Below are 21320 nucleotides of genomic sequence, written 5' to 3' on the forward strand. Positions count from 1 at the left end.
AAGGATGTGACGGTAGGAGCCTGTGGAATTTGTTTCTATTTTCTAAGTTAAAAAAAAAAAAAGTCATAGGTTGAGAGTGAGGTCATAGGTTGAGAGTGAGAGTTAGAAAAATTTTAGTTTCAAGAGTACCAAGAGAGTAAATGGGACAGTGAAATGCAAATAGGATCATCAGATGATACTAAGGTCTACTTGAGATTGTGACTTTAAAACACAGAAACTGTGCCAGCAGGTTCAGCTGACTAAACTTGCAGAGGTGCCATATTGATCTTAACCAAAAATGGGAGTTCAGCCAGGCAAGTATAATGAAGCAAGAGATGGGGCAAGGCAATTGACTATGTAGCTAAGTGATTCTAACACTGGACCACAGAGTCTAAGCTGCATAATGAAAGACATGAAGTGAAAGATCAGTGAACTGTTAAGTCACATAGCTCTGTAACCACTGTCTACATATCTGGCTCCTTTTCTGGACAGAGGTCCTCCAAAGTGGGATCAGTGTCTTATTTTTTCATTCTCAGTACCTCACCCATGAATTTGTTATCCAGATGGATGGAGAGATGTCCACCCATAGTTTAAGGGAGATTTCCCACCCCCAAATCAAATGATACATTAAGTTCCTCCTTTCTCACTGTTCTTGAAGCTTTCCAGTAAAAAGTTTCAGTGCTTCATCAAAACTCTATGGAATAAACAAATCCTTTGAGATGAGAAGAGATGCTGAATTCCTACAGTGCTACCTCCAAGAACTGAACCAGCAAGTGAACCTCATGTATCCCAACTACTGTTAAGTCTGCCCTTACTGAACACCCAGGAGGCATGAAATCTTCAAACTTGCCAACATCTGGTTATTTCACCTCCTTATAGTAATTATAAGCAGGACCCAAAAGAAGCCTTGATAATACCAAGATTTCTAAGCAGACATAAATGAAATTCAACCTGAAGACAGAGAACAAATGCACAGACAAAGAGCATGTAAAATATGTTTTATTGTTCTTTAAAAGGGCTCAGGGTTTGGTTTTAAATCAGGCTGCACACCTTTCATCAGTCTGACATCTCTCTCACCATGTCAAACTGGCTTCAGCTAGCAATACTTCATTAAATCCGAAAGAAAAAAATTTTTTAATTTTGAAGAAAATCCAGTTTTGAGAACAATTAACATTATTCTGTAATTTACAACAATATGAGGGCTGATGTTGCATGTTATTGTACATACCCTTCTCCTCATACAGAACCAGGAATGTCACTTTCCTAACTCAGGCAGGCACTGTTACTGGTGGGTACTGCACACTCGCTCGCTCGCTCGCTCACTCACACACACACTCTCTCTCTCTCTCTTCCCCCTTCCTCTCCCCCTCCCTTCTTCTCTCCCTCCAAACAACAAAACCCAGAGTATGTCAAAGGAAAAAGGTTTGTTATGGTATTGATCAAAACCCTTGGAGTCAACAGTCTGTCTGAGCTTAGAGGGTATGCTGTTTTGATCTTGAGCCTATGTTAAAGGAATCCACTGTCAGATTTTGAAATAAAGAACTTTGGATAGTACCATCATTTTTTCACTTTAAAATCCTAGAGACAATTTCAAAAAGCATTATTTTGCTTTGTTTTTTGGGACAGGGGAGGAGAGAATCTACAGATTTTCCTTTATTTAAAAATCAAAAACAGCTCGGCACAGGAAATAGGCAGTTCACATAGCCAGCCAACATCTGAGGTATCATCAGTGTGAGACAAGGTCCTGGTCCATTCCTACTGGCCTAGCTGATCCTAACAAAATGGGAAGTTTAAGGCTCTGCATAGCAAATTCCAACAGGACAAGATGACCCTAAGACTCCATTCAAATCCTTAGAAGCAGAGCACTATTAATTATGCAATATTCAAATGGAGAGTGCAAGAGCCCCTGATGGTATCATCCAACTTGCTCTGTCAATGCAGCCTGGTCACAACAGCAAAGGAGCAGAAAAACAGCTTTTCTAGATCAGTACATTAAACCCAGCAAAGAATCTGCAGAAATGACACTACACCACTGCACTAGCCACAGTCCCTTTGCTGCTCTATGTCTCTCTTCTAACCCTGTTATGGCCTGTGGACACATACTCACTAGGCATTGTTGGTTTTGAACCAGCAAAAAAAAAATTTTTTTTTAAGTCTCATAAAGAACCTAGTAAGAAAATAACAAGGCAATCAGTGGTTAAACTGAACTGTACATATAGGGAGCAGTTTGGAAAATACCCATTTCAGGCATTTCTCAGGTCTAAAATATTGTGTCTTTGCTGCTACTCCTTTGACTGTTCCTGAAAATTCAGAGTACAAATAAGTCCTAAAATAAAAAACTTTACACTACCAGCATTCTCTGACATCATCAGACAGAAAATCAGAGTAATGCTACAGCCCACAGTTCTACAAGGTGTAGAAAGTGTACTAAGGCTCTGCCTGGACACATCTTTAGTGATGGCCTGGAGTACTCCCCTTCTGAAACAAACATCTCTGGGACATCCACTTAGCTTCATTGGTTGGAAAAGAGATGAATTCGACTCTCAGCTAAGCTCTCTGAGAAGAGAGACTCCTCTTAAAATGCCATTTCCCTACAAATTTATCAAAACAAAAAATTCCTGGCTACTTTGCCTAATGCTGAATAGGGTTTTCAAGAAAAGAAACTAACATGAATACCCCATCATCAGTAAAGACTAAGAACCACCTGGATCATACAATATATATGTCACTGCCTCTTTTTTTTTTTTTTTTTTTTTGGTGTTTTTTGTTTGTTTTTTCCTAAAAGTGCCCAGGTGGGCTTAAGGCTGCCAGACTGCACACACATCTATAGCAACATGGGCTTCTCCTATTCCACCTACAACTTGTATCAGGGGAAAAAAAACAGGGATAGGAGAAAGTGAGAAGAAGGGAAAAATATACCAATCTCCCCCCACCCCCCTCCCCCAAGAAAGAAAGAAATCCCACAACAGGGATATCTGTGTGCCAAGCATAATGGAAGACTGTGCTCCCCAAACAGATGGTTCTGCAGAGGCTCATGTTCTGCTGGTTTTCCTTAGAGACCTATTTTGAGAAAGTTAAAAAAGACAGGAGATTTTGAAATAAATTCAATCCTGGCAGAAATTCAAACTCAACACTAGAAGCAAAATCATCCTTCACTAAATTAATCCCTATTTTCTTTCTCTTTTTCTTTTCTTAAACATTTTATTCACGTTATAGAGGGATTTGTGTTTGCTTTTTTCCAATCATTAGGAGAGTGGTTGAGGAGTACTGAATCCATCACTACTTTGATGACACAGTTAAGATTCCAGATTCACATTTCCAGGTACCAAGAGTTCCCTCTAAATGCTACAATCAAGTCAGCCTTCGTATACACTTCTTTTTACTGAATACAGCAATGCCCGTTGGTATCTCTGAAGCGTAATCGCATCTTAGGTCGGTATTTCTCCAGGTAAAGCAGCTGTTTGGAATTGAATGCTCCCCTTCTTTTTCTGAAAATACAAGAATGGCAAACTTTATCATGTAAAAAAAGAGCTGCCTGACATGCATATTTATGGCCTATGGCCTTTCTAACTCTACACAGCTGAAAACCAGCATATTTCCCATACATCACTTCCTATGAGAAAGGGCTGAAATGAACAATGAAATTTCTGTGCCTTCCTAAATGAAAAATAGACAAATTTTCTTTGCTCTCATTAGAGTCTATTAATTGTTAATAAGTATCAGAATGGTTTATCCAAAGACATCTGACTATATTCTTCCCAATTAATATATTCTTCATATTAGAATTGGCAGCAAGTATTTAGGATAAATGAGCAAATATTTATATAAAGCAGCAGACACAGATGACATTCCTTGAAACACGTTACCTTCCAAGAGGTGCTACCATACATTTCATACCCTTTGTCACAAAGTGTCATTTTTTAATTTTTTTGGTAAGAAAAGGCTAAAAAGAGAAAGGGCAAGACAATAATTGCCAAAGAAAGAACAAAACAGCCTGTTATTCCAGACTGATGTCAAGATTCTGTTTGGGCGCTACCATCCTGATTCTGTGACTGAACAGGTCACTTCAGAGTCCTAGGTGATTACTCCCTCTGGTTTCTTCCTTTCCTCTTTGTCACAGAGTTACATCTGTAAGGCATTTTGGACATCTATTAAAAGAAGCACTAGATCACTGAAACTCCATTACCTAGCTATTCATTTTAAAGATTTCTAGATATTCAAGTCATATACTGGACATATTCTACAATGTCCAAATTTGCCATCTAAATGAGAAAATATTTAAATCTGGGAGCCAGAGTGTTACTGTGAGTCTTTTTATCGCTTGCTATTTTTGGTATCTTCAAACAACATTCTAAGCCAAAGACAGCAAATTACTCTGTACTATAATTGGATACTTTTTATAATTGCTCCCTCTTGTATGATTTTGCTTTATGTATTTCGGAAAATAAAACTTCATACTCACTGTCTTATAAACTGAACTGCATCCTCGTACTTCATTCCACATTCAATCAAAGCAAGTGCAACTAGCACAGGTGCCCTGCGGAGAAACACTCACTTGTAAGTTAACCACAGGTCTTTGGAATTAAAGGATTCTTTAAAACCCAGGGTTACATATTATCAAAACCATTTAAAGCCTGAGCTTTCCTTATTCCTATATACTAAAATATCAGATATTTTCCTACATAGTAAAATATCTAAATTATAGATTCTAGGTTATTTTCTATTTTTAGTAAAAAGCACAAAAATTTAATCCTTTATTTAGAGATCTTTACTCTTTAAAATATTATCACGTTGTATCTTAAATTTCCCATCATTTTATATCACCAAAAATCCACTGATCTTTAAGCATTATCATAGTAAATGACCAGATGTATTAACCTGAGTGTCTCAGAATTTTCATTACAAATCAATTTATTATCATTTCTTTACCAAATATGAAAACAGTGCTAGATTTCCTCAACAAAATCGTTTCTATGAGCTAGGGGACTGTCAGAGAACTGGTAATTAGGATTTGCTTTCTATATCAACACATATATGTATTTTTTTTTTCTTTTTTAATATAACAAACGAAACAATGTTTTTAAAAAGTCCATTACAGAGCACTAACTTTGGACTGGCTACCTAACTAAGACAGCTATTAGTTTAAAAAATGTCCCCACGTCAGGAAAAGAACTGAAACTTCTTGACACTGAAGAAGAAACTGTACTAAACTGCAAAAAGGAAAACAACAAAAGGGTTGAGCAGAGGTAACAGCCTGAGTCACCACCACCATGAGGCAACAGCAGCCTTCATTAATGTTTTGAGTCAAAGTGCAGATCATAAATTGACAATCTACTGTTGTTGAGTGTTGCAACACCATTTCATGAAATGCTCAAGGGAAAAGTTTTTAAAATCAAAGTCAATTTTCATTCTCCATACATTTCCTTAGAAGAGTTTAAGGTTCAACCATCTGCTCTTTATCTATTAATTTCCTATTCATCTCAGACCAAAATGAACCATGTACAAATTCTTCAAATCTAAAGATATTTTACCATTGTTGTCAATTTAAAAGACCTAAACCTTTGATTACTGGAAATGGGGAGAAAAAACTAACATATTGAATTAAAGCTGTATTTTTGGCTCAAAGATAAGAAAATTACATTAAAACAGTTTCAAAACAACTTGAGAACCATCACCCACTAAATCTAGTATAGTATCAGACTCAGACAAACAATGAAACCTAAGTTACTTTGAGAAATCATGACACCAGCTTTTACTCTCATTTCCTTTCAGGCAATTTAGTATTTAGTGTAACAAATACACATCTCTACCAAAGTAAAAGTTTTGATAATGAATTCACAGACAAAAGGAGAAGAGCTTACCTTCCCAATCCTGCAACACAATGCACTGCAACACAGCAACCTGGTTCTTCACGAAATTTGGTTTTTAGTAGGTTTAGCCAATCATCTACTATCTGATTAGGGGGTGGCGCTCCATCGTCAAAAGGCCAATCCTAGGAGGAAAAGATCTTTGAAATTAAATTGATACTTTCTCTAGGATGAACATCCTAATGCACAACAGCTACACCATACACACGAGAGGCCTACCTGCACTAACTGTACTAACATGTACCTGTTCTTAATCACACAATTCTGATCACTTCTGAAAAATGATCAAGATCAAAATTCAAGCATGCCAAACAACTCAGCCTTCTCAATGAAGCACAGCCAGCATCAAAAGCATCGAACTTTATCTTTGGAAATAACTCTTATCATAGTGACAAGAGGCTAGCATTCTTCAAACATCTTATCTGAATAGAGCAATAATTAGACATAATAGAGAAAATTAAAATTAAAACTGAGACAAAGTAAGAGAGGACACGACACCTGTCAATAAGATTTAAGTCCAGTCTGGCAAAGAAGTGTACCAACTAGTATCTCATTGTTCTCTACAAACAAAAGTAATTTTGAAGATTACCCTCTAAGTAGCTCTAAGTTACAAGTATCTTTTCTTTAGAGCAAAACTCTCTGATAAGTAATTTCCAACAGCAGACCATAACAGAAACAGACTACGATCTTTGTGCTTACATATGTATTTGGTAAAAGTCAAGCAGCAAATATTTTTAAAGCTCTGCCTAAATTATACATATCCCATTTTATAAGCACAGTGCCACATGATACAATCCTGAGAAAAAAATACCATTTTCTCAAGTATTCCTTTCTCCTTTAATATTCATTGATCTCGGTTGTTTTTCAATTAAGACCAACCCCATGTGAGTTCACAATACAGGCAGGAGTTTATCTTCCTTGTTACCAAAACACAAGGTTCTGAGAAATCAACATAAGTCACCTTTGAAGAAAGGAGAGAAGGGAGATTCACGAGTTACATACCCTCTCTCCCATCTAGCTTCAAGGACAGAAATGCAAAGACACTGGAAATATTTTTTAATACTATTCTAGTGAGACTGCATAAGGACACTTTAAGATACTAGAGAAGGAAAAAGAGAAAAGTGACAGAACACTAAACTGATCCTGCCCTTACTCTGGGCACCACTAGAGCACTTCATGTAGCCATTAGCCACGACAGCACATTACGTTTGTCAACTATACCCCATAATTAAAGAGCTGTCAGTGTTGTTATCATAAATGTTGCTAGAGTTTAACTGTAAATACCAGTAAAACCAGTATCTTAGTTAAGAGCTTACTTCCTCTAAAACTCTGAAATGCATCTGGTTAAGAAACAGTATGAAACATGCCTTTACTGACTCATACGAGCAGTTTCTATCAAAAATCCACTAAAGTAGTAAAGGAGTACGTCAAGGCTGTATATTGTCACCCTGCTTATTTAACTTATATGCAGAGTACATCATGAGAAACGGTGGATTGGAAGAAGCACAAGCTGGAATCAAGATTGCCGGGAGAAATATCAATAACCTCAGATATGCAGATGACACCACCCTTATGGCAGAAAGTGAAGAGGAACCAAAAAGCCTCTTGATGAAAGTGAAAGTGGAGAGTGAAAAAGTTGGCTTAAAGCTCAACATTCAGAAAACGAAGATCATGGCATCCGGTCCCATCACTTCATGGGAAATAGATGGGGAAACAGTGGAAACAGTGTCAGACTTTATTTTGGGAGGCTCCAAAAATCACTGCAGACGGTGACTGCAGCCATGAAATTAAAAGACGCTTACTGCTTGGAAGGAAAGTTATGACCAACCTAGATAGCATGTTCAAAAGCAGAGACATTACTTTGCCAACAAAGGTTCATCTAGTCAAGGCTATGGGTTTTCCTGTGGTCATGTATGGATGTGAGAGTTGGACTGTGAAGAAGGCTGAGTGCTGAAGAATTGATGCCTTTGAACTGTGGTGTTGGAGAAGACTCTTGAGAGTCCCTTGGACTACAAGGAGATCCAACCAGTCCATTCTGAAGGAGATCAGCCCTGGGATTTCTTTGGAAGGAATGATGCTAAAGCTTGAAACTCCAGTACTTTGGCCACCTCATGCGAAGAGTTGACTCATTGGAAAAAACTCTGATGCTGGGAGGGATTGGGGGCAGGAGGAGAAGGGGACGACAGAGGATGAGATGGCTGGATGGCATCGCTGACTCGATGGACGTGAGTCTGGGTGAACTCTGGGAGTTGGTGATGGACAGGGAGGCCTGGCATCTGCAATTCATGGGGTCGCAAAGAGTCGGACATGACTGAGCGACTGAACTGAACTTCAAACTGATGGTTGAAACCATCAGTCTTTTCTAATAAGCCTCTGATTTACAAGAACACTGGTCAAAGTGTTGAAAGGTCTCAAGTTGGATATCTTCACCTAGCAAAGGTAAATTATTGATTACACTTAAATTAAAATTTCTGCCTAGGAAAAAAAAGAAATTCCAAGCTTAATTCTAAATGTCCCTTTTTTTTCAAGCTTTAGTTAGACCTTTAATTTTACCTGATCACAGCTCTTCAAAACAAAAGGCTAGATTTAAAGGCTTGGAATAAATCTCAGATCTACCATTATCTTCTACAAACTACTTCAAGTTCTTTAGTTCTATTTTATAAAGGTGTTTACCAACATTACTGATTCAAACAGACTACGGTCACTCTGCAGTTCATTTTCTCACCCTGCCAACTGTCAAAACAAACTGATTTCTCATCTACCCACTAAAGAACATACTTACAATACAGGAAAAGAACTTGTATTTTGGTTTAATTTCAGAAGTTAAAATTCTGTTTTTGTTTTTTTAAAACATAGGGCTACATTTACCCATGTTTATACTTATTCCCAGTGATCCAGCCAGAGGACCTTAAAGCCATTCGGAAATAGGAATGCAAGCAAAGTATTATTACCATGTCATACTATTAAAATACATTTTCTTAATAAACCATAATGTTTGGTTTTTTAGATTTTATGTTTTCACCAAAGTGGAGGTGAGGAAACTTTACGGATCAGGTATGAGACAACTGCCTTACCAACAGGACATTCATTTTCTTTGCATCAACTGCCTTCTCAACTAGTAACCAATGCAATCAAAAAACAGGAACATAACCTTGTACCATTACCTTGCTTAGTACTTTCTTCCTATCCAATCATTTCAAAAATCTCTAGTTGTCTTTGCACTACAATGCCTTCCCACAACTATGTCAAACAGCTCTAAGACACCAAGACTACAGGGTCAATCAAATATGTGCTACTCTAATATAGACAACTTTTTAGAGAATAAAGTATAAAATTTCACCTAATGTGAGGTTCCTATTTCCACTAATAGAATATTTAGGGGGCAAGGAGAAACTTAATTTAAAATAATTCCAATCACTATATTCAAACTGAACTATGAAAGAAATCAAATCATACAAAAGCTTGTTAGAAACCTACCCCAAAATATCATAGACTATGTTAATTATTCTCAAGCTAGATGGCTTCTCCCTTTCCCTTCTTTTCCTTTCTCCCACCTTTTTGTCTCCTACAAGTTATCCTGTGTCCGATATAAACTGGACTCCTACAATATAAAATATTAAGTAACCAATCTGTACTTGCAAAGTGAGAGAGAATATTTCCACGTGATTTAAGAATGTCTAATGGAAAAGTTAGATTCAAACCAGTAGCCTAGAAACAAAAGCTAAATATCACGTTAATTGCCTAGAGAAAAATGAAATTTCCGATTCTTAAAATAAGCGTACGCTAAATTTTGCCTTTTATTTGTTGAAAATACTCTGCATCTGTAGATTTTAAGGGTACAAATGAACAAAATTGCCAACCCAAAGGAATTTTACTAGATTGCTATGATTGTTGTATCTCCTGTAAGTTTAAAAAACAAACTACGGGCGCCAAGTTTTAAAAATATCTATGTTTGAAAGGTACAACTTGTTTGTAGTGAAAAATTAGAACACTACACACTCACTAGAACGTGGATTCCTTCTTTTTCAACTGGTGCTTTATCATATGTAGCATCACAAACTCGAACCAAAGTTGTCACTCCATACTTCTTAAGTTCCTTTAAAGGAAAACAAATATAAAGAAATGTTTTTAGAATCTGCAATTAAAGCTTTAAAAACATATGCATATAAATTGAAATGAGACTTCATTCTTAAACAAAGATCAAAATCATTCTTCTTATAACAACATAGACAATGGACACTCTTGTATTCACAGCGGAAACATCAATAAGACTCACTTTTGTACAGGGCAATTTAGTAGCATAACACAAAAACTTTAAAAACACACATAAACTTTGGCCTAGAAATTCTACTTATGGAAATTTATACTAATGAGATAATTAAAGATATACACAAAGATTTAGGTACTAGCATGTTCAGCACATGCTGTTTGAGACAGTAAAAAGCTAGAAATATTAATAGTCCAAAAACAGGCAAACGGTTTAAGAAAGTATAGCGCATTCATACAGAATACTGTCACAGCTATATTAAGGAGGTTGGGGGAAATTTTGTTTTAAATACACAGTGTAATCCTATCTATATGTATATTTATAAATATACACATAAATACAGAGAAAAATGTCTAGATAGCAGGCAGCAATAGTTAAGTATTTTTAAATTGTCTTTTGCTTATTTGTATCTTCTGATTTTTTATGTAGTAAGTGCTTTTTGCTTTTTGTAATTTAAAGAAATAGTAATTTTGAAATTAAATTTAGAAAGTGGTTTATATTACAAAGTCAAGAACACAAATAATTATATCCAGAATTCTTGCTTCTTTAAAAGTTTTCCTATAGGGCCTTCCCTGGTGGTCCAGTGATTAAGACTCCTCCTTCCAATGCAGGGGACACAGGTTTGATCCCTGGTCAGAGAACTAAGATCCCACATGTTGCACAGTGTGGCCAAAAAACAATGTAAAAGTTTCCCTACAGTAATGCCACCAATATCTTTTTATAGTTGCAGGAGTCTATGACCAAGGAATCCACAGGCTGAAAATAGTATCATGTAATTCAGCCAGGCTTAAAGGTGACTGAACAACCTGAGGGCATACAGGCTTGGAATCAACTTGGACACTGTGTACACAAGGTTAAGAAGCTCAGAGAATTAAAATATAAATAAGCAGGAACAGTGATATCCTACAAGTGTCAATCATCTGGTTATCTAAAGAGAAAAGTTATTTTAATTGGTAAAAGACTTTATTTTTCACAGAAAGGCCTCTTTATAAAACAGACTCAGGGAAGTTGTGCTATATATTGAGTCAGGAATTTTAAAAAATTTCAAAACACAAATAAAATCCCATTAAAATGAACTCTACAGTAGCTGTTCATTGAAAGGTTCCAGTACAAATTTTTTATGGTAAATATTCGTGACCTTCAGCAAGTCAAAAGACCTCTTCTGAACTCAGTTTTGCCATCTGTAAAGTGACAGAGGTAGATTTAGGATCCTTGGCCATTCATCTAGCTCTCCAAGTCTACTTTATAAACATATCAACAGAAATCACACTGGAATTGAACAATCTGAGAATGATTTAAAAGCTTACATTCAAATGTCTGTTGAATAAAGTACAAAAAGTTTCTCTACTACTACCAACAGAAAAAAATGCAGGATCTGACATAAAAATGCTGCCTCTAATACCTTTCCCTCCCCCAAATTTCTGGACACATGTATACGATGGTTACTATTCCTAAGTTGTTTGACAGTAGCTTTTCATCAAAAGTGGTCAGAACATTTGAGGCAGAAATGGGTTTTAGTGTCAGAGATAATTCCACCACATACTTGGGTGCATTCAGACAAATTGCTAAATTACTAAATCACTCTGAACCTCAGTTTCTTCATCTATAAGAGGGAAACAATGGTACCTATACCTCACAGAGTTATTGTAAGGAATAAATGATACAGTGTATAGAACTGCTTATTGTAGTGCTGGGTACATACTAAGTATTCAATAAATGTTAATTACCTTTATTATTGAATGTGTAACAAAAGAACTGTTAACAATGTTGAAAGGATACAGTAAAAAAACACAGTACTAGATATATCTCTAAGATATCCCCAAATTCCATAAATGTTCTTTTAAAAATCTGTTTTAACTAATTCAGCTCAATTCAAACAAAGACCATCCATACTTCAACCACAGAAATAAATGGCTTTGTGGTAAAAGATTTCTTTACAACGGTGTTAATTTTTAACGTGACTTTACCTATAAATCAAAGGTGGATTATATACCAAAAGGTAGACCATGCTACAATCTTACCTCTGTGAACTTGTTGAGGGTAGCATTGGTAGGGTTGTGGGTTATCAAAAAACGCATGTTCTCATAAGAGATCTCCACAGGGGCTGGACGGTTCATTATGGCAAATAAAAAGTGTGAGCGTGCGTGTGTGAGTGTGATGGGGAAAATGAAAAAAAAAATCAATAAATCTTGAAATGTTTCACAGCAGAAAACATTAAAAAGACCACTAAAATGCCTAAATCAGTGTTCTCTCTATTCAACTTGTTTATTCTTTCAGAAACTTCTCTCTTCAAGATAAGCAGAAGTATTTAGAATCCACTTGAATCCAAATTCAACTTGGGCCTCAATGTCTGTTGATGGATACCTTCAGACTACAAAAAAATTCCAGCTACATACAAAACTTAAGCAGCCTTTACTACATTTAGGCACTAGTGAGACAAGTTAAAAGTATAGGTCGCTTTCCACTTTTGTTTACTTGATGCTTAATTTTACTGGAGTCATTAAAAGAAATATGCTTGCAATTAAAAAAAAAAAAAAAAAAAAAAGCCAACTATTTCTGAGGCCAATCTCGGTGTCCAGAGTCTTCAAGGCAATGTTAATTATGGCACATGAACCTCCAAGCTCACTTGTCAGCGGAAACGCTGTGCTGAGCCTGGCAGAAGTCTGCCCTCACGCTCAGAATCGCCATAAATGTGCAACGTATATTCCAACGAAAAACCTGGAGGAGAAAAGCATAAGTAAAATGAACTGGAGGTTGACAGCATAGTAAACACAATGCCCAAAGTCAAGAATATATTTTTTATGAGCTCAAGACATCTGAAATGGTGCTGCTTTGAAACTATTGCCATCTATCAATAAAAGGATAAAAGTGTATATACCAAGGCTTTTTTAAAAATCAGAGGATTCAAAAGTTAAGTATGCCAAGGACTTCCCTGGCGGTCCAATGGTTAAGACTCCACACTTTCACTCCCCTTTCACTGCAAGGGACACAGGTTCAATTCCTGGTCAGGGAACTAGGATCATGCTTGCCATGTGGTACACACATACACAAAAAAGTATGCTTTTCTTTTTACAAAATGAGGTTCAATAAAGTTCTGTACTAATAAGATTTCTAACTCAAGTCATTTTAAAATGATTATGATTGAGTTTTTAAAAAATCATTTCTAAATAATTAAAAGATTTTAACTTAAAACCTCTCTTTCATTAAACCTCTTTCATTAAAAAGTTCACAATGATCTTGTTTTTCTGCTGTGATGTTAACGATTTCTGATTAAAACTGTATCTATAAATGGATAAAGGATATTTACCAAAATTCCATATGAGGATTTAATTCTTTCTATACAAAATATATGCACTGGCCCCAATATGATATCAGTTCAAAAAGTACTTTCAAGAAATTATCTTCTTTTCCTCACAACTCTGAGTAGTTTTTAACTACCTATGAAGAATGACGTAAGAGGTTCAGAAAAGTGAATTGACTTGCCTAAGGTGAATGAATTAGTTGAGCCCAAATTCAAACTCAAGTCTTCTGTTAAGTCCTATATTTTTTCAAAGGTACCACAATGCCAGCTGACTCAACCAATGAACAACTCCTCTATTTTCTCATTTCTAGTTCTATTTATATTTTTACTATTTCACATATCACTGACTCAAGAGTACAAAGGCATCTAAAGGTTGATTCACACAGCAGTCTTCTGTCCGAATATTAATTCCTACTAAAAACAAGGCAAGAAGAGAAGTGACAGAATTTTCAAAACAGTCATCTGTATAGCTGGCTCAGTCAGTGTATCAACATAATCATAAACTCCTCTGGAAACAGGAACAAGGTCTAAGTTCTTTTACCTGCCTCTTCCCTAAGCCACCAGTAAATGCTTACTTAGAACTCTAATAAAGATCACTGTGACCAGATGAAAGATGATGACAGAGGCACTTGAAGGGAGAAATTTAAACAGATAAGAATGAACCTAAGCCTCAAGCTTTCAAGCCTAACCTTCTATCTTCCAGTCTCCTTTTTATAATATTCTATAACATTTTATTTTGTAAATTATATACTTCTGATCATATTACCACAGAAACAAGCACGAAACTAAAACATTCCTAAAATATGAAAGATATAAGATACTCAAAAAAGGAATCTTAAAAACTTCAATACCCCAGCAAACTGAGTTATCCACTACTCGTGAAAACAAAACTTCTGCCTTCAAACTAAGAAAAACATAATACACACCATCACTCTCATTCATAATTCCATTTGGTAACCCTAAAACACAGCCACTTTAGATTATACATTTCACAGAGGATTCCTTGCACAGTCAAGGAATTTTAAAGCTAGCAAAACTTAAAGAGATCAAATACACTGACCTTAAAAAAAAAAAAAAGAAAGAAAAAAGATGCTGTTTGGGATTCAGAGAGATTAAAAAGATTTAACTAAGACCATACTGCTAATTAGTAGCAGATCAAGGACAAGAAGCCAAGTCTTATTTTTCCTTCAATTTTGACTAATGAAGGTAACCACTTATTTTTTAAGTCATAGTCTTATTCATGACAATGTAACTGCTCTTCAGATATTTACTTGGATGTTCATCTGCAATTCTTTGACCTTTTAATAAGGGGAGAAAAGATTATTAAGTAACTACTCAAAGAACAATGGTTTGTGAGCAGCTCAGAGTGAAACACAGTGAAATTCTAACCTGTTAGAATCCCTTCATTTAATGTTATCATAGCGAATGTGTGTGTCAGCTGAGAAAGACACTGAAAGACCAGCATTGTAGTGATGGCCAGGCTTAAAAGGTTACAGCTCTAGCATTAAGCTTTCTACCGAGTCAGTGTTTGTCTGCTCAGCAAACAGAACAACCTTTATCCCATCTTATTCCTCCAAGCTCATTTTGAAAGGACCACTTCCAGGGATAAGGATAATTTATTATTAGTTTCAATTCTTTTTTTTTCTTTTTTGGCCGCACAAGTTTAGTCTCAGTAACCTAACCAGGAATCAAACCCAGACTGTAGTAGTGAAAGCGCTGAGTCCTAATCACTGGTCCATCAGGGAATTCCCAGATTTTAAATTCTTAATACCATACTGAGATCCCCAGCAAAGGAATTTCTGCCAAATGAAACAATATGGTCTATCAAAGTTAACAGATACATGATAAAAGCCAAGTTTCTGTTGCTTCCCCTCCCCCACAAGTTCAACTACACATCAACTGTTAAAAGCTCTTGCACCTGTCAATTCAGATAAACTAATGTTAGTTTCTGTGACACCCTTAAGAATGAAAAGCAAACAGTCTGTTTAAAAAAAAAAAATCATAAACAACCCACCACAGCTGGAAAGTACTCAGAAGTTACAAAGCTGTAAATTTTAGCATAAACTCAGCACCTGCAGACTTTACTGGAAAACTTTCTCAAGTTTTCTAACATTGATTCTGCTCTACCTACTTAAGTAAAAATTGATTTTGTTGTTTTAATTTACCAAATGGTAGAAGAGGCTTGTTTACTTGACAGTGATCAAATTCAAATACACATCCAAATAGTTCCTTCACCCTTTATCTGTTATCAACTCTAACTTTTAAAATGTTGAATTTGGGATATTTCCATTTCCCAACCAGTATTTCCATTTTGAAGAAAAGAATGTAACTTCACTGAAGAATTGGAAAGGATGGTCTGTGACAGAGAAACCCATTTAAATTATAGAGGGAAAGAAGGGGGCAAGAGAAAGAAGAATGTAGAAAGAGGGGGCTAAAGAGCAAGTAAGCAGAGGCCTACCAAGCTAGAATTGTGCACTGCCAGTAAGACTAAATCAGTAACACAACAGAGACCACTTAAAACTCTGAAGAGCGTATGTCACAAGTTTAAATATCCAGTGTCAATACTCAAGGAAATGGCAACCCACTCCAGTGTTCTTGCCTGGAGAATCCCATGGACAGAGAAGCCTGGTAGGCTGTAGTCCATGGGGTTGCACAGAGTCGGACACGACTGAAGCGACTTGGCAGCTGGCAGCGGCAACATCTACCCAGATGAGACTCCAAAGTCAAAATGCATGAAATAATACAATTTATCATCTAATTATGGCACAATGTTAAAATAAAAAACCACAGAGAGGTTAAAAAAAACAAAAGATCAACGTAAACTGGTATGGAAAGATGGCTAAGAGACAATAACAAGTGAAAAGAGTAAGGTGCTTACAATATGAACAATATATAAAGAAATATTTGTGAGTACTGAATGTATTTTCATTCCTACAGACTATCTGGAAAGTAACAAAGAGAGGAGGCTAACAGTGATTGCCTCAGGGTGGAGGCGACTGAAGCTGAAGGAGCATGATTTACAATATATGCCTTCTGAACAGTTTCTGGGTTTTTACCTTAATTTTAATATCTTATCTTTTTTTTTTCCTGTTAGCTGCGCCATGCAGGGCATGTGAATCAGGGTCAAACCTGTGGAATCTTAACCACTGGACCACCAGGCAAGTCCTTTTACTTTTTAATTCTAGGGTGATAAAGAACTCTACAATGATTTACAATTCCACTACAACCTTAACTGCTATGGTCACTGGATTACAAAGAGCCTCAAAAGGGGGCTAGTCCCTCTGTCCCCACCAAGTCTGTACCCACATATTTCCAGAAAGACAGCTTTCTTCTTTGTCAAAGATACTACTGAGTAAAATTCAGATCCTGCTTTGGCAACTGTTAATTCTAAGTTCAAATATAGAGAATTCAAGTGCATGAGAAACTTTACAAAATCAGCCCCACTTAATGTAACCCAAACTTACTGAGGGGCTTCCTTAGTGGCTCAGTGGTAAAGAACCCACCTGCCAATGCAAGAGACACAGGTTGAATCCCTGGGTCAGGAAGATCCCCTAGAGAAGGAAATGGCAACCCACAACAGTATTCTTGCCTGGAAAATCCCATGGACAGAGAGGCCTGGAAGGCTACAGTCCATCGAGTCACAGAAGAGTCGGACATGATTCAGTGAAAAAACAACAAACTTACTGGGCATTTACCTTTTAAAAATCCTGTCAAACCACTCACACCAAGCTTTCCACTGAGAATCACCTCTATTCTTAAATTAAAGTAAATGATACAATAACCATTTGATAGGTTATGCCAGTGTTCACCAAATTAAAACTGCAGGTTATAAGTAAATATACAATAAAGAACTCTAGATCTTAGAAAATAAAATCTAAAAACAAAGGTCTAAAGAACAAATATACATTTACTGTTTACTCTTCTTACCAGAAATTCTACAGGAAGTCATGCAAATTTGAGTCAGCTTGTTTCTACAGCAGACAACATGAAAGCATAATACAGTGTATAAGACTCCAGGTAAGTTTTACGGTATATAATTCTCCATTCAAGAATACTGGAGTAGGTAGCATTCCTTTCTCCAGGGGATCTTTCCAACCTAGGGATCAAACCCAGGTCTCCTGCATTGCGGGCAGATTCTCTACTGTGTGAGCAACCAGGGAAGCCCCATACAAGACTAAAACCTTGCAACAATTTTTTCCTAAAACAAATTCATTTCACTTCATTGAAGACATCTGCATTGGCCTTAAAATAAGTATGAATAATCTATCAAAAGAAATTCATTCTCACTAAAGATCAGACATTTTTCCTGCAATTTAGCTAGTTAAGAATTCATAAATTCAAGTATTTATTGGACACAATGTGTATCATATATTCTTATAGGTACAGCAAGAGCAGTAAGCAAAACAAAAATTCCTGCCAAGATGGACCTTATATTTTAGTAGACAGAAAAAGACAAATAAAACGTGCCTTTGCTATGAAGAAAAATGCAAAGCAAGTGAGCCTGCAATGTCAGAAGGGAGAGGGGGATTCCACTTTTATTTATTTTTTTTTTGGAAGTGGAAATATCACCTTTATTGATAAGACAGGGCCACAGTGTGCAGCTCCACGGAACACAAATAATACAGTCCCAAGATGAAACTGCAGCAGACATGCTAATACTCGTCACCCTCATCATCTCCCTCTGCACTGTCGGCTCCAACCTCCTCATAATCCTTCTCAAGGGCAGCCATGTCCTCACGGGCCTCAGAAAACTCTCCTTCCTCCATGCCCTCACCCACGTACCAGTGAACAAAGGCACGCTTGGCATACATCAGGTCAAACTTGTGGTCCAGGAGCGCCCAGGCCTCAGCAACAGCTGTGGTGTTGCTCAGCATGCACACAGCTCGCTGTACTTTGGCCAGGTCTCCGCCAGGTACCACAGTGGGAGGCTGGTAGTTAATGCCAACCTTGAAGCCAGTGGGGCACCAGTCCACAAACTGGATGGTACGCTTGGTCTTGATGGTGGCAATGGCAGTATTGACATCTTTGGGAACCACGTCACCACGGTACAACAGGCAGCAGGCCATGTATTTCCCATGGCGAGGGTCACATTTCACCATCTGGTTGGCTGGCTCAAAGCAAGCATTGGTGATCTCTGCTACAGAAAGCTGTTCATGGTAGGCTTTCTCAGCAGAGATGACAGGGGCGTATGTGGCCAGAGGGAAGTGGATGCGGGGATAGGGCACCAGGTTGGTCTGGAACTCTGTCAGATCCACATTCAGGGCGCCATCAAACCTCAGGGAAGCAGTGATGGAGGACACTATCTGGCTCATGAGGCGGTTAAGATTTGTGTAGGTTGGGCGCTCAATGTCGAGGTTTCTACGGCAGATGTCATAGATGGCCTCATTGTCTACCATGAAGGCACAATCAGAGTGCTCCAGGGTGGTGTGGGTGGTGAGGATGGAGTTGTAGGGCTCAACGACAGCTGTGGAAACCTGGGGGGCTGGGTAAATGGAGAACTCCAGCTTGGACTTCTTGCCATAATCGACAGAGAGGCGTTCCATCAGCAGGGAGGTGAACCCAGAACCAGTTCCCCCACCAAAGCTGTGGAAAACCAAGAAGCCCTGAAGACCTGTGCACTGGTCAGCCAGTTTCCGAACTCGATCCAAGACGAGGTCAATGATCTCCTTGCCAATGGTGTAGTGATCTCGGGCATAGTTATTGGCGGCATCTTCTTTGCCTGAGATAAGTTGCTCAGGGTGGAAGAGCTGGCGGTAGGTGCCAGTGCGCACCTCGTCAATGACTGTGGGTTCCAGGTCTACAAACACTGCCCCTGGGCACATGCTTGCCAGCACCCATCTCACTGAAGAAGGTGTTGAAGGAGTCGTCTCCTCCCCCAATAGTCTTGTCACTTGGCATCTGGCCATCGGGCTGAATGCCGTGTTCCAGGCAGTAGAGCTCCCAGCAGGCATTGCCGATCTGGACACCAGCCTGGCCAACGTGGATGGAGATGCACTCACGCATAACGGAGACTTGTACGGTTCTGCGGGGCTGGAACAGGGGAGGGGACGGCCGCGAAGATCTCCCACTGACAGACTACTAAGGAGTCCAGGGGAGAAGTAGTGGGATTCCACTTTTAAATAAGGCTAGCAGAAAACGCCTCAATGAAAAAAGTGACATTTTATCCTAGACCTATGAGCCAAAAAGACATTTGAGGGAGCACTCTAGGCAGAGGGATTAGCTCCTGCAAAGGTTATGAGGTGGAGCCACGCTTGCAGTGCTCGAGGAACAGCAAGGGGACTAGTGCTACTGGGACAGGCCAGGCAGGGGAACGAAGAGGGTCAGAGAAACGGAGAGGGCCTTGTAGGCCAACAGAGGTATGTGACTTTTATTCAGAGAAAATAAGAGGTTTCAAGCAAGAGTGACAACTTATATTTAAAAGGATCATTCTAGATGCTACCTGGAGGCAGAATGTAAGAGCAGTAAGGGTGAAAAGCAGTGAGATCTGGGAGGAACTTGATGCTACAATCCAGGAGCTAGATAATGGTAGCCTGAGCCAAAACAGCAGCAGGAGAGAGAATATGAATCAGTTTCAAGATATACCTTAAAGCAGAACTCCAAAAGACTTGTCCAAAGATTAGACATGGGATCTTGGGGGGAAAAGTCAAGGCCTTGAGTAACTTAAGAACTCTCAGATAGCTGACTATTCAGACAACAGACCATAAAATCTTCAAAACCATCAAGGAAGAAAAGCAGAGAAATGCCTCTGTAAAGAACTCCTGAATCTACGGCATTTTGACCTTTTGAGATAAAAAGTATCTTAAGACTTGTAAACTAAAGAAGACTCAACTCTGCTAATTAAACTCTCATTTTCTGGGCAGGGGCCTGGGAGAAGTAGGTGAAGGGGATTTAGAGGCACAAACTTCCAGTTATAAATTAAGTCAGTCATATACAGCCTGGGAGAAGTAGGTGAAGGAGATTTAGAGGCACCAACTTCCAGTTATAAATTAAGTCAGTCATATACAGCATAAGGGATATAGTCGATAATACTATAATAACTTTTTATGGTGACAGATGGTTACTAGACTCACAGAGGTGATCATTTCATAATGTATTTAAACGTCCAATCACTACATTATACACCTGAAACACATACTGTACCAACTAAACGTCAAGTAGGAAAAAAAACCTCATCTTCTGGGTAACTGGTCTCAAACTGGAACTTTTTACTCATCTTTCATAACCTACCCAACTCATCAGAGCCCCGCAGAAACAAAGTTCTACTCTCTGTACTACTAATATTTGTTCTTCCCTCTATTGTTGCATTTATCAAACGAAAAGCAGATGCCATTTGGCAACCTAAACTTAAGGCGATTCAAATTAATGTTAGTTCTCTTCCCTTACTGACTACAGTCCTGGGGAATTGATAAAGAGGTATCATTAAATTCTACACCAATTAGGATCCAAAATATCTGTAAACAAGCTAAAAATAGCAACATGCTTCTTACTGATTAAAAAAAAAAAAAGTTTTGTAGTCACTCCCTTGGTTATTCCCACTTCTCTACTTCCTCATTTAAGGAGGGAACTTGAGAATCAAGTTCCAGTACACAAATCAATAATCAGTTCTATAAAAAGAAATTATGACCTTGTTGGTGGGAAAATATCTTAACATTTCAGAACCAGCAGGACATACATGGCCTGCCACTCAGAAAGGAAAGGAAAGCAATTAACTAGCAATCACACCCGCTTCTGAGGACAGCGCCAGTTCTTTTCTTGAGTCCTGTGGGCTGTTTCCACTCAAATGAAAAGGGAGTGGTTTTTAAATTTGTATGTTCTCTGGTGATTAGAAGCAGTTGTCCTTTTCTGGTAATTCCTACCTCTACAAACAACTGTAATACCAAAATTGCATTAAATTATTTTCATGCCA

At 37.9% G+C, this 21320-nt stretch overlaps 1 protein-coding gene and 1 pseudogene across 1 annotated transcript in view; both read right to left on the reverse strand.

The window, feature by feature from the left end:
* Nucleotides 1–960: 960 nt before the first annotated feature.
* PTP4A2 (protein tyrosine phosphatase 4A2) overlaps nucleotides 961–21320 on the reverse strand; it is a 28364-nt gene continuing 8004 nt past the window's right edge. Inside the window, exons 2-6 of the mRNA XM_070384536.1 lie at nucleotides 12135–12831; nucleotides 9850–9942; nucleotides 5841–5971; nucleotides 4442–4516; nucleotides 961–3467 (exon numbers count right to left, since the gene is read on the reverse strand). Of these exons, the coding sequence (XP_070240637.1) occupies nucleotides 3359–3467; nucleotides 4442–4516; nucleotides 5841–5971; nucleotides 9850–9942; nucleotides 12135–12230 (504 nt within the window). The 5' untranslated portion in view covers nucleotides 12231–12831 and the 3' untranslated portion in view covers nucleotides 961–3358. The remainder of the gene's footprint in view (nucleotides 3468–4441; nucleotides 4517–5840; nucleotides 5972–9849; nucleotides 9943–12134; nucleotides 12832–21320) is intronic.
* On the reverse strand, nucleotides 17972–20882 carry LOC102274412 (tubulin alpha-1C chain pseudogene; annotated as a pseudogene).

This window comes from Bos mutus, chromosome 2 (genome assembly GCF_027580195.1).
Source record: "Bos mutus isolate GX-2022 chromosome 2, NWIPB_WYAK_1.1, whole genome shotgun sequence".
Classification (NCBI taxonomy): domain Eukaryota; kingdom Metazoa; phylum Chordata; class Mammalia; order Artiodactyla; family Bovidae; genus Bos; species Bos mutus.